This window comes from Eptatretus burgeri, chromosome 14, assembly GCF_056783735.1.
Source record: "Eptatretus burgeri isolate ZD-2024b chromosome 14, Ebu_testis_v1, whole genome shotgun sequence".
NCBI classification, from domain to species: Eukaryota; Metazoa; Chordata; class Myxini; order Myxiniformes; family Myxinidae; genus Eptatretus; species Eptatretus burgeri.
This window is the reverse complement of record NC_140974.1, coordinates 20,406,131-20,419,563: the sequence shown is the minus strand read 5'-3', so window position 1 is coordinate 20,419,563 and position 13,433 is coordinate 20,406,131. Positions and strand designations below refer to the sequence as shown.

At 42.0% G+C, this 13,433-nt stretch overlaps 1 protein-coding gene across 15 annotated transcripts in view; it reads right to left on the bottom strand.

Annotated features, from left to right (window-relative positions):
- LOC147012751 (centrosome-associated protein 350-like) overlaps positions 1-13,433 on the bottom strand; it is a 130,648-nt gene that overhangs the window by 81,489 nt on the left and 35,726 nt on the right. For all 15 annotated transcript variants that reach the window (XM_085853901.1, XM_085853906.1, XM_085853891.1 and 12 more), the window contains 7 exons: positions 10,034-10,191; positions 9,689-9,845; positions 9,317-9,601; positions 6,506-6,750; positions 6,183-6,412; positions 2,511-2,624; positions 966-1,079 (listed from right to left, as the gene is read on the bottom strand). In XM_085853901.1, the coding sequence (XP_085710027.1) occupies positions 966-1,079; positions 2,511-2,624; positions 6,183-6,412; positions 6,506-6,750; positions 9,317-9,601; positions 9,689-9,845; positions 10,034-10,191 (1,303 nt within the window). The remainder of the gene's footprint in view (positions 1-965; positions 1,080-2,510; positions 2,625-6,182; positions 6,413-6,505; positions 6,751-9,316; positions 9,602-9,688; positions 9,846-10,033; positions 10,192-13,433) is intronic.

The window sequence follows — 13,433 nt, the reverse complement described above, 5'->3', positions numbered from 1 at the left end:
CAAGCAAATGCTGTGTAACGATACACCACTGAACCGTTTGATGAGGTTGTGGTTTAAGAGCCTATAAAATGTAAATGGGGACCTTTAAGAGTGAGTAGTGAAGAAAGATTCAAACTGTATTATTTATCAATCACAAGGATGGGAATGGAGGATTAGGTTTCATAACTATGACAAAGCATTCATTTCTTGCAATGTCAAAGAAAGCGCATGGTTTCACTCGAGAATAATATTCGAGATTTATCAGAACACAAGCTCTACATACATATATCATATTGCTATTTTAGCATCATGAGTGGTATGTGTGTTTGCCTTGTAATAACGACATCATGAGGTTTGAATCCTGCAGCTCAGATTCTCCAATCTGATGATTATTTTTGTTTGTTCAAAACCAATTCTACCCAACTTCTCAAATTAAGCAACCCTTTCTAGCACTGCGTGGGAACACGAGTTTTAAAGGTGGACATCAAACTTTCTGTGATGACAAACAAGCTCAAGATATAAATAATATAAAATCAAGAACGACAACTCTGAATTACCAAGATGCTTCATAAAATAACTGCATCACATGACAACATTTGGTCAATGATGAGAAACGCATGTTCGAAGTGGAGTGATTTTGGAACATGAAACAAGAGGTAACTAGAACGGCACACGGTAGAGCGCATACCTCCACCAGGCTGAACAGTTTACCAGACTGTTATCTGGATCCGGACCTGAACCAAAATCGAATCAATTCTTCCTTGTCACCTACACAACTCATCCACCAAGTTTAGTCCGAATCCGTCCACAACGTTTTGAGATATCGTGCTCACAGAAAGAGAGACAGACAAACAAACAGACAGACAGACAGAAATGAAAACTTAACCTCCGTCCAGCTTTGGTGATGGAGATAATAGTCATGACTAAGGTAGTCACATAATTAATCATAGTGCCGGTGTTGTTCGACATAAAGATACAACTCTAACCTCAGACTGAAGGTAGGTTGCACTGTCAGCACAGCACGCTCCCTCTTCTCGTTGATCCAACGTTGCTTTGACATTACATGATGTCCCAAGACACCTTGCAGGTCCAGTTTCCCTCTACAGTTGCAAAGAACACAATGCAGGGAACTGAGAAAGCACAATCAATTGATCTATCCAAATAAATCCACCATGCCTATGGTTTAGAACATGAGGGATCTTTGCAAGACAGGGTGAGAGAGGTAACAGTAATCAGCTCTCAATTAAGGAACAAAGTGGACACTATATTAGATGTTGAATATTAACAAAGTATTTGAGCAGCCAAGATGCTCACAAGAAAATAGTTTTGGATCACAAGTTGCAGGTACAATGAGAACGGCACTTGATAGAGCACATACCTACACAGGGTTGAACAGTTTACGTTTTGGGTCTCACCGATAGGCTGGATCTGCATTCGGACATGAACCAAAATCTAATCAGCTTGTTCTTGTCACCTAAATAACTCTTGCACCTAGTTTTGTCATAACTTCCCCACAACATTTTGAAATATCATGCTATATATATAGTTTTTGACCCTATCTCTCAATGGTATGCCTGGTGTTGGCGTAATGGTTATGGCGGTGGGCTTTGGATCTGAGGGTCCTGAGTTCAAATCCCGCTCAGCTGTTGAATTAATACCAGGTGGGATTAACTCGGCCTGTCATCCTTCCGAGGTTGGCAAAATGAGTGCCAGCATGGTGGTATACTGTGTCGGAGTGGCGACCCATCCAGGATTGTGCCCAATTGCCAAGGAGACCGATTAGGTAACACCAACGCTCTGCACAGAGTATGGTCCCGATCTCATCCTCCTCTCTCAATGGTGAAGAATCACTTCAAAAATAAAATAAATTCTCGCATCCAAATCTTCACCAAAATCAAATCAATTCGTATGGGTCACACACCCAAACTGTCCGCACCAAGTTTCGTCCGAATCCTTCCACAATTTTGAGATATCATGCTATATTGTAGATCTTTTTTGGCCATATCTCTCAATGGTAAAGAAGCACATTAAAAAAAAAAAAATTCGGATCCGGATTCATATCTTCAGCAGAATTGAATCAATTTGTCGTCACACACCCCAACCTGTCCACCAAGTTTTATCTGAATCCACACATAACTTTTTGAGATATCATGCTATTTATATAGTTTTTGGCCTGATCTCTCAATGGTGAAGAATCACTAAAAAAATTATTGGATCTGGTTCCGCATCCGGATCCTGACCAAAAATTAATGGTTGCTGTCCTTCACTGGTCACCTATATACACAAAAAATTTCAGAACGATTGCTTCAAAACTGTACAAAAATCGTGTTACGAGCAAACAAAGTCAGACGCGACAGGCCAACAAACTTGGCAAAATACTTTCACCAAGCAACAAACAGACAGACGGGGTGGAAACATAACCTCGGCCCACCTTCCTTGGCAGAGGTAAAAACACAACTGGCTTGTGAAGTGTCAAATCGAAGATGCGGTTCTAAAGGTGTATTGGATCCTGAAGCGGTGTAACCTTGTACCTCTGCTTCTGCTTCTCTTTGCATCTTCAACAACTGTTTTTCTGCCTCCATCGACTCCACCTCTGCCTTAAGCCTCAACTGGGCAAGATCTCGCTCATGCTGCTCTTGCCGTGCCTGATTTGGGATTAGAGGAGGATAGAAGGAAGAATAAATAATCATAATAATGGACAGGAGAGAGAAAGAGTACAGAAACAAAAATAAATGGTGACAAGGATGAGAATTTTATAACTGCAGTTCTCCAAAGCGTTTGCTCTGATGAGCACTCAAAACACTTCTGAAGTTTCAAAATGCAGGCAAAATGACGAAGTTGCAACCAATATTCAAACAGCTATACACTTTATATTGATACAGATGGATGCCATTCCAGTTGCCCGGTTCAAGACCCGTGGGTCATGTCAAAACGACCGCGCCCGCCAGCCAAGTCCACGGTCCCAAGCAAGTTCCCAGGCCTGCTTGCCATGTTACAATGCTCGTGGGACCATGGAACTAACCAGGTGAAGCACCAATAGACTCCCGTAGAGGGCGGGTGCCTCCAGTCAATAATTAAACACCTTACTCTCTACCAAATATATGCCCTCAATACAAACCAAGCAAACAAAATGGGAGATCTTATCTAACTGAGTAAAAAAAAGGCCTTCATGAACATCACAGGAAGCACACATGGGTTTGACAAGACAATGAAGATAGGTGACCAGGCAAACCAGAAGCAAGTAACCTCTGAGTCATTCCCGCAACAATATTTTCGTTTGTACGCTTTCATCAAAAAGATTTCCAAAGTCTTCAGGGGAAGTAGCAAACCACCCAAGAGAAAGTAGCAAACAATATCTTGGATCTTTTGTGAGTGCATTCCCACTGGGAGCCCATGAAAAGGATTCTAAATTTGACAAGTCTGAAGACGACGTTGGTTCACGAGCGGTATTTGACGATGTAGATTGTTTCAGAAGTCAAGGATGAGACAATGTGATAATGTTTGACCAAGTTATAAAAATTATCAACATGATGTGGTACGAGTGACAGGTTATAAGCTGCAAAATGTCGAAAACCCGGTTTCGTTCAACAACTGAAAAATTTTGACCTTTGCATAACCTTTAAAGGTCACAAAACAATGTTGTGGACATTAAAATAAGGAAACAGGATACGTGCTGTAGCTTATTGGAGTTAGTTCGTCAAAGAAGGTCGAAAACCCGGTTCGATTCCCACAACTTTGAAAATTTGACCTATGTGAACTTTAAAGGTCAAAGTTCAAGGATTATGACCTTTGGTGCAAAACTTCCTCTGGAACATTCCAGGAACAATATAACGTCATATAGGCTATATGGCATTTCGCACTCATCGGATTATCCATACTTTGATGAAAACAAACTTGAAGGGGGTGCCACGGGCAAGGTGTTTGAGATAGAGCAAAATGGTTTCAAGACTTTAGGTGGGGAATGACCTCAAGATTATGCATAAAAATATTGTCATCCAAGGTCTCAAAGTTTGGGCGGTCGTATGATTTTTATGTCAAAATTCAAAATTTTCTAAGTTCGTAACCTTGTGACCTTGACCTTGGGACGAAAATGAAAAAAAAAAAAAAATCAAGCTCCGTGGGGCTACGCAGGTGCCATTGGGCGAACCAAATCCCGAAACCCCTGCCAGATTCGACAAACCCCTCGGAGAAGATGGATTTTATGTCAAAATCGCAATTTTCTAAGTTCGTGACCTTGTGACCTTGACACGAAAATGAAAAATTGAGCTCCGTGGGGCTATGCAGGTGCCATTGGGCTAATCAAATACCGAAACCCCTGCCAGATTCGACAAACCCCTCGGAGAAGAAAATTTTTTTGTGTCAATATTCGCAATTTTCTAAGTTCGTGACCTTGTGACGAAAATGAAAAATCGAGCTCCGTGGGGCTAAGCAGGTGCCATTGCGCAAACCAAATTCCGAAACCCCTGTCAGATTCGACAAACCCCCAAGGAGAAGATGCAAATTGAAATCGGCTACCTCCTAAAAACACATGTTTTTTGGGCGTGGCTCCACCCATAATGGGTGCACCACGCCTATTCTCAGGAAAACACAACTCGATCATGATACAAACCTCCCACCAAAATGTTATCAGGATCGGATCAAAACCCACAGAGCTATGCTCGGGACAGACAGACAGACAGACAGACACACAACAATAACGAATATAGTGGTCACTTATTTTTTTTGTGAAAATATTTTTTTGTGAACCAATTAGGGAACTGGACAGATGATGGCCTACTCTTGATTAATTTTTCCATCATTACGCTTTAAAAAAGTCAAGTCTGGAGACGGCGATGGTTCACGAGGGGACGCCACGGGAAAACTGGCGGGAATCGGGAAAAACGTAAATGATGAAAGTTGTAGTACTCGAAGAGCACTACAAATCGACCACGAATTGCGAAATCCTAAACGTAGTTCGCCTTTTTAATTTTTTTAAGGCGGGAATCGGGAAAAACTTAAATGATGAAAATTGTAGTACTCGAAGAGCACTACTTGCATACCAACTTTCATTCGAAACAGTTGAAAACCCGAGGAGCTCGATGCCCAATTTATTGATATTTTTGAGATTTTGTAAGTTCGTGACCTTGACCTTGGGATGAAAAAAAAAAAAAAAAAAAAATCGAGCTCCGTGGGGCTATGCAGGTGCCATTGGGCTAACCAAATACCGAAACCCCTGCCAGATTTGACAAATCCCCTCAGAGAAAATGTAACTTGAAACCGGCTACCTCCTAAAAACATGTTTTTGGGCGTGGCTCCACCCATAATGGGTGCACCACGCCCATTCTCAGGAAAACACAACTAGATCATGATATAAACCTCCCACCAAAATTTTTATCAGGATCGGATCAAAACCCACGGAGCTATGCTCGGGACAGACAGACAGACAGACAGACACACACGCACATAATGAATATAGTGGCCACTTGCTGACTCGTGAACCAAAAATGGAGGGGATATTGTAATCTGCTCTGCTGTGTCGGTCTGTCTGTCATGCTATTTCCTCCTAAACGATTGTGCAGAAATACACCAAACTTGGTAGTTATTATGATCAACGCATGGCGAGAAGGTGCGAGAGCAAGATCATTTTTTGCCACACCCCGCCGCCCCCCCCCCCCCGAGGCCCTGTGGTGGGGTCAAAAGGCCAGATACCAAAAGATGCAATTACAAGCACATTTTTAAATGAAACTTTGTAGATGCAATCAATATTTGGGGACAAATGAAATATGTAACAATTTTGGGGATTTGACCTCCAGTTCATGTTCCAGGGGGTGGGGAAATAGGGTCATAGGGGTTCAAACAGAAGATATTTTTTTCAACTCAAAATTGACATTGCGTCATTCCTGGTGGAACTTTTTGCCATCTTTTCAACCGCTTTTCGGTGGGAAGCGTGGGGATTTGAGATGGTGTGCCATCGACGTCGCTCTCATTTATTATTCAAAAGGCACAGTGATATCTTTGGCATACATTAGTGAGTGTTCGCCAAGGTGACACAGCCAGCTAAACAGATAGAAAATTTCCTGTGAAATATATTGCACCTGTCAGGATTTTGGGATGGTTATATGGTAACTAATAATATATTTAATGGGATAGGAATGTTAAACATAACAAGTATAAATCGGAACATTAACTTTTGCAGTGTTGAACTATCTTGTAAAATTACAAACCCTGAGATGCTGTGCGAGAGTCACAGCCTCCATTTGTGCTAGTCCAACAGCACGGCTTTTCTCCACACCAGAAAGCATGAGGCTAGCATGGTCCAGTGATTGCAGGTACGACAACTCGACAGCAAGGCGCTGCGCCAGTGCCCATGGCGGGTTCTTACTGAGACTTGTATGTTTCTGATGATGAGCCACGGAAAGCTCTGGAGGAGTCACTGCAGCGCCATCCACGGAGGCTGTCGAAGAAAAGTGAGGAAGGTAAAATGTTGGTGGAGGAATTGTGTACACAATAAATCAATGAAACATTCAAACAGAAACGTTATTCAAACCTTCCAACGGCCTTGAAACACTTTGCGATTGATCTGGACTTGAAGGAGATTTTTGTCTTCGATCTTCCGCACTTAACACAGGAAGATGTGCATTATGTGCCCAAGATGAGCTTACGTTTGAAGCACAGTACTCATCGCTCTTCAGGGTGTCCTCATTTCTGTTTAAATTAGTTTCTCCTTCCAGGTCAGAGTGCTCTCCCGTCGGCTGAACATGGCTTGAAAGTTGTACAGAACTACCTTGAGGACTGCAAAAAAATAAAAAAATAAAAGTTTTAAATTAACCTGAAGTCACAGAAGAGATAAGATGAATCCAATCAATCAAAGCCACAAAAATATGGATCTCCAAAGTTGATGATCCAGATGGGTAAATAAAATTCCAATATTTGTTGTTTTATCAGTTCCAAGATAAAAAATATATATATTTTCAATGGGAGGGATTGGTTCAGGTTAATCCTGGTCAACGGAGTCATTAAAGAAAAATAAATGAAAGTCATGTTACTTAAATACACTTGGCCTAAACTATATTTCACCATCATTAAGCAGACACGTGGAGAACAGTTTATCAATGAAAACGTATATCACCTTCAGTGCAACCACAACTACATTCATGGTCATAGCCTGGTGTTGGCTTCGCGGCTAGAACGGCGGGCTTAGGATTCTAGGGTCCTGAGTTTGAGCCCCGTTGGCTGCTGAATTAACACCAGGTGGGGTTGACTCAGCCTGTCATCCTTCCGAGGTGAGTGAAATGAGTACTAGTGTACTGGTAGAGGGGCAAGGCATCAGCGGCACAGCCACACTCCCAAGAAATGACAGCTACCAGGCAGCCAAGCTGCCATATGCAAGAACAGAACAGATTCATGGTAATCTGACCTTTTTCTTGTATGAAGGTAAGCCAATAAGTTAAATGAATTTATGGTCACTTATAGTACATGTGTGCAAGACAATTGTATTATGTGTGATTTTGCAAGGGCAAGTGAGAATTATTTGTTCACCACTAAGTTCCCGACTTCCCCGCATGGAGCACAAGTAATTACGCTGTAAAGATGGCTGTCCCGCTACAAGAATGCCCCGTTACGAAGCAGCAAGGAGTCATCAGGTTTTTCTAAGTGAAGGTGTAGTCCAAGACCATGTGACATTCTTCAGAAAACGACTGCACAATAAGGTACGGACTGTACGTCGTGGAAATAACGTGTATAAATGATGTGACCGGTTTCGAAAAGGACGGACAATTTTGTGCGAAGAAACAATGGGCTGGCCAACCATTGTTTGGTGCCACATAATAGGCCAATTGTTGCCAGGATTGATGGACTGATTGCGAGGATAGACGTGTATCAATAGATCACATAGCTGCCATCGAAGATCTGTCTCATGGTAAAGAACACACCGTAAACCATAAAGGTTTGTCTTTCAGTGAAGTGTGTGCTGTGCCTGGTGGGTGACAAAATGCTCACTGATGAACACAAGGAGACAGGTTTGTGTTTATGGCAGAGACTTCTCCAGCAAAACAAAGCAGATGGCGATGCACATTTGTTGTGCATCACCACCACAGACGAAACATTCATTCAGCATTACATGGGCATCCATGCAATGGAAACACCCATCGTCGCAAACACCAAAAAGGTTCAAGTCGTGTCTAAGTGAGAGAAAAGTGATGACAACAGTCCAAAACCAGAAGGGTGTTCTTGTCACCCACTTCAATGTGCACCATGAAAAAGTAACAAATGCAACATGTTCTAAACTTCTGCAAACAAAATTAAAGCCAGCAATACACACAAAGCGGTGCGGGGAGCTAACCGCCAGTATCATTTAGCAACACGATGAATACCCACAGAAGATGAGGATAACAGTGCAGTGTGTTGAGCAGTTTTGAACTGTTACCCCCACCCAACTTGCAATCCAGATCTAACACCGTTAGAATTTCACCCGTTTCGCCTGATGAAGGAAGCTTTCTGAGGGGTAAGAACCCGAGTGGACCATGGACCATGCTAAGAACGAGGTCCACGTGCGATGCAGCAATTAATGGATCAGGAACCAACCAACATCTTATTATTATTATTATTATTATTATTATTATTATTATTATTATGAGGGCATCCATAACGTTGTGGAACGGTGGCAGTGTGTGAATGTGCAAGTACACCTTACTTATTGGCTTACCCTCGTAAAATATGTTGATGAACTTTAACGCAAATGTATGAATGAGATGAGCATTTTACCTGAGTTTTATGAATATTATGGGAAGCCAAAGAACCAGATTTCCAAATGGCAGCTGACCATGTTTGACAATACAGTGTCAATGGTGATACCACTGATTGGGGTATGCAATGCCATCGTGCAGGTAGTCCAAAAAAAAAAAAAAAACAGTTTAAAAAACAGGCAGAACGGGACATGTTTCACATGAAAACACATTAAGATGACTCATCTGTGGTTTTCAAATCAAGTCAACCTGACATTTAAAGAAAATTATTGTACCAGTTACTGGAAAGTTTGAAATACGAGGCTGGAAAGGTAAATCGAGCTGTACATATTTGAATTATTCATTTACAATAATTGGAGCGGGATCAAACACAGAAATAGCACATAACACAAGTGCAGAAAATGAAGATTTTATCTTTCTTTTCCAATAAAGGTGGCTGACCCAGGCCACGTGTAAAAAAAAAAGGTGTTAATCTGAATGTGTAGCCTTTTGAGATAACCGATGCTCTGCAGAATATTTTGGGTGTTCGAAATGCTCGAAATACACAGATAACTTGTGATAGTAAGCATTTCTGAGGTGCTAAAACAAAACAAATAAAGATGGCAAGCTCCTGCCTGTCCAGTGATTGTGACTGCAATTCCTGCAGTGTATCTGCATCAGATGTCACGGGCTCTTCTCGTATTAATGATCGACTTCCATTTGTAGACTTTGCTTTGACACCTTCATCTTGGCTGCTTTGACTAGATTCTGTTGCAACAAAATCTGGAGACCCAGGTAAAGGCGATTGTAGACGAGAAACTTTGAGACTCATGGGCACAGACAACGAGGATGATGCATGTGTGGCAGAAGGACGAGAAACGATGGCTTCAAACTCATCACTGCTTGAAGTAGTGACAGTGCTGTAGGAAGAGGAAGAAGCAAATCAATATTGGGATGAAAAGCGACCCTTTAGCATCTGACTCCGGGTAATAAAGAAAGGGACGTACTGTGTCTGGGAGACTGAGGGTAGTTGAGAGAATTTGGGTGAGTCAAAGCTGGCAGATGTAAAGGCTTCACTATATCGTGGGCTTGTAGCCGCACTCTTTCCGGCCTTTGTTGAACTTCGAGCTTCAGATTCAATCATGCTCGGCGCAAAAAAAAATCCTGCAGAAAAAAAAACAAGAAATGTGAACATGGCAATCACTTTTAGGTAACACTGATTGACAATGAATGATAAGCAGATTTTTTTTATTTTTAAAGAAAAGAAAAAGTGTAACCGAGGGTATAGAATATGGAGAAGAGTACCAGAAAAAGCCATTATATTCAAATATCAGAAAAGCTTTGTCCCAAACCTGTTCCGTTTTGTAAATGCCTTCGCGAAAAGATTTCAATAACGCTGTTAGGACTTCCTCGACGAACATCCTGCCAGAAATCAGCCGGCTTTTTCAAAGTGGGCAGAAGTGGCGTGGAATTAGGGAGCGGCCAATTCACCGATGCCACACGTTGTTCCCTGCAGAGACAAACAGTCAACTCAAGCTTACACGACATAAACTTAACATGAAATAACAAAATAAACCCCAAAAACACACAACTCCTATAGGCCACATGGAAGTGGAGGAAATGTATTTGTAATTTAATGAGCTTAGAATATCTGATGTTTGAGTCTATAGTCAAATACATTAGCCTATTTATTACTGTTTCTCGCGGAACCCCTAGCGACCTCTTGCGGAACCCTAGGGTTCTGGGGAACCCCGGTTGAGAAACACTGGTCTAGACTAGACCCATCGAACAAGAAACCACCTGTAGCGTTGTGCTGAAACAGTGGTCAACCATTTGCAAACAGATGCAAGTACATAGGCTGCGGTAATCTATATATAGTGGAGCAAGTTTTGTATGCATAAATGTCCACTTTATACCCATTGGTTGGATAGCTGGTCGGAACTACCCATAATTGGAATCAGATTACAAAAAAAAAAAAAAATCATACGTCTGCCATTTTTGGCCGAATAAATCTTTGTAAGTGTCATATTCACAATCATCATACCCTCCGTACAAGTTTTCTATTCAGTGTAAAATAACTGAAGCGACTGTTAAAAGCATCATCATATATCGAAAGGTTGGAGTCGAGAAGCGTCTTGGGCCTTGTGAAGATGACAGTACGACCTCTGGCATCAGCCTATGGGCCAGTGCAATTAGACTTATCCGAGTTATATAACCACAATGTATTATATACTGTACATGTACATAAGTACGTTTTTGCTTCATGCACGCAACCCGAGTTTTTTAATTTATTTTCGGGAGCGATCGTGACAGCTGTCTGTTGCCCATACATGGCCCAAATAAAAGGAAGTGTCAGCAATGTGTTGCATGCTTAGAACAAGATCGCAAATAGGGAGGGTACACTCCGAGTAATTTTTGATAACTAAAGCATACATATCTAGAACGACACTTGTCTGCACACACAAATACTCGTGCAGACGAACACACAGGACTAGCAGGATTGGGGGAGGGGGGGACTTTGCAGGGAATGTTTCGGTGTGTGGGGTGCAGTCGAAGCATTTAGGGGTGGCGTGAGGGGGAACATTGAGAGGATGGGTGAGGAAGGATGCAGAAAGGGGGACAAGAAGCTTTGACTGGGTGGGTGGAGGTGGAAGCAGAAGGAGGGGACATTAAAGGTCCCCTGACATGCAAAAGTACTAAAATTTCATTTATATATGTCCTCGAGGAGTTTTTCATCGTGATTTCAGATCTGACAATGTTTTTTTCACAATACTCATTCTGTAAAATGTAAAATTAAAAAAACAAACCTCTTCGGGAACGCCCTTAAAAAATTCCCCTGAAAGGGGCGTAACCCACATGACGTCAACGACAGGATGACAAAGGCTGCACGTTAATTACTCGGGTTGGTGGTCTACGTGATTCTATTGGCTTTCTGTGTTTCCACATTTGATTGGTCGACTCAATCGCTTCGTTCATTTCTGCTTTAAAAAAAAAATTGAACATTTGTTTTTGAATAATGGATGACATGGACTTTCATTTGTCTGGTAACGACAGTGAGTGTGAGGGAAATGAAGGATTTTGGTCTGAATCACATGGAGAATTGTCGGATAACGTAGTCGTGGGAGGTGAAGTTCAGGCAGCTGGTTCAGTCGTGGGAGGTGAAGTTCAGGCAGCTGCCTGAACAGCAGGCAGTTCAGGCAGCTGGAAAAATGAAGTACGGCCTTACCAGTTCGAGCCCGAAGCAGGACAAGCAGAGGAAACTGGCGATGAAATTCCCGGAGTTCATGATGATCGGGAGGACATCGAAGCAAGACTCGGAAATAACAACTGGTAAGACTAAATCCTATTCGTAATTAAAAAATGTAAATTTGACTTGCATACTGCTCGATATCAGAAATATTTTAGTGAGGTGACGTGAACAGCGCAGCGGATATGTTGCTCTGCGGCGAATTAATCACAAGCAAGGCCAGTGGCCAGCGCATGTCATCGACCGTATCTCTCCGCGCATAAAACAAAGCAACCTCGCTGTCCGGATACAATGAAAACTTGTGTGCAGAACACACCTTGTGACACAATTGTCTCGAGTAGTCCGATAAATCTGACGTTCTGCTGCATTTTTATTTATTTTATTCCTACTGTCTTCATGTAGCGCCAGTAGAAAACAATGAAAAAAAGAGAATAATAAATAAAAGCTACAGCACGTCAGATTTATCGGCCTAGTCGGACGGACGACGGATTTATCGGCGGAGTCGGACGGACGACGGATTTATCGGCCTAGTCGGACGGACGACGGATTTATCAGCCTAGTCGGACGGACGACGGATTTATCGACCGAGTCGGACGAACGACGTATTTATCGGCCTAGTCGGACAGACAACGGATTTATCGGACTAGTCTAGACTCTAGATTCTAGAGATCTCGAGTCAATCCACTCTGTGCAAGTTTCTGTATGTGACGTCAACGCTGCGATTCGCTGAAGTCAACGTTTTTAGGGGCGGGGCATAGCAAGTTGTGAAAAGCACAATAAATGATCGAAATATTGCTCTAATTATCCCATTTTTGATTAAACAAAAAAAAAACATGGGTGATTTCTTCACGAGGAAGGTCAAGTTAATATATAAATAACCAGAAAGTTTTGCATGTAAGGGGACCTTTAAGTGGAGGGATGCTGATTCAAATTTCCCAACTTTGACAAACAGAGAAAAAGATCATGGGATGGGAGACAAGATATTTTGTTGAAGGCACAGAGAAACATGGTGCTGTACATTGGGGGAGGGGAGAATGGTTAGTGGACCAAGTGCTTCGCTGACAAACAGTTTTGGAAAATAATCTTTGTGAAGAAGAGGAGAAATACAGGGTGTCCCTAAAAAAATGACATCATTTGAAACGTCAATATCTAAGTAACTCCATGTCCCAGGCAAACGAAAGTAAATAGACTTCATGTTGAACAATAAAAGATTTATTTATCAAAATTCGAACAAGAGATTCAGAGGGATGTAGATGTTATAACCGTTTTCTCAAAACTTTACAAATGTTCAATATGCGCACCGCCTGTGACACGACACACGTCAAGTCGGTGGTCCAGCTCCTGCCAAACACGCTGTAGCATGTCTTGCGTAACATTCTCCAGCGCCTCAGTGATTCTCTGCTTAAGTTCCTTGAGGCTTGTAGGAAGAGGGGGGAAATAGACCAGTCCTTTCATGTAGCCCCATATAAAAAAAAATCACAAGGTGTCAAGTCAGGTGAAGGTGG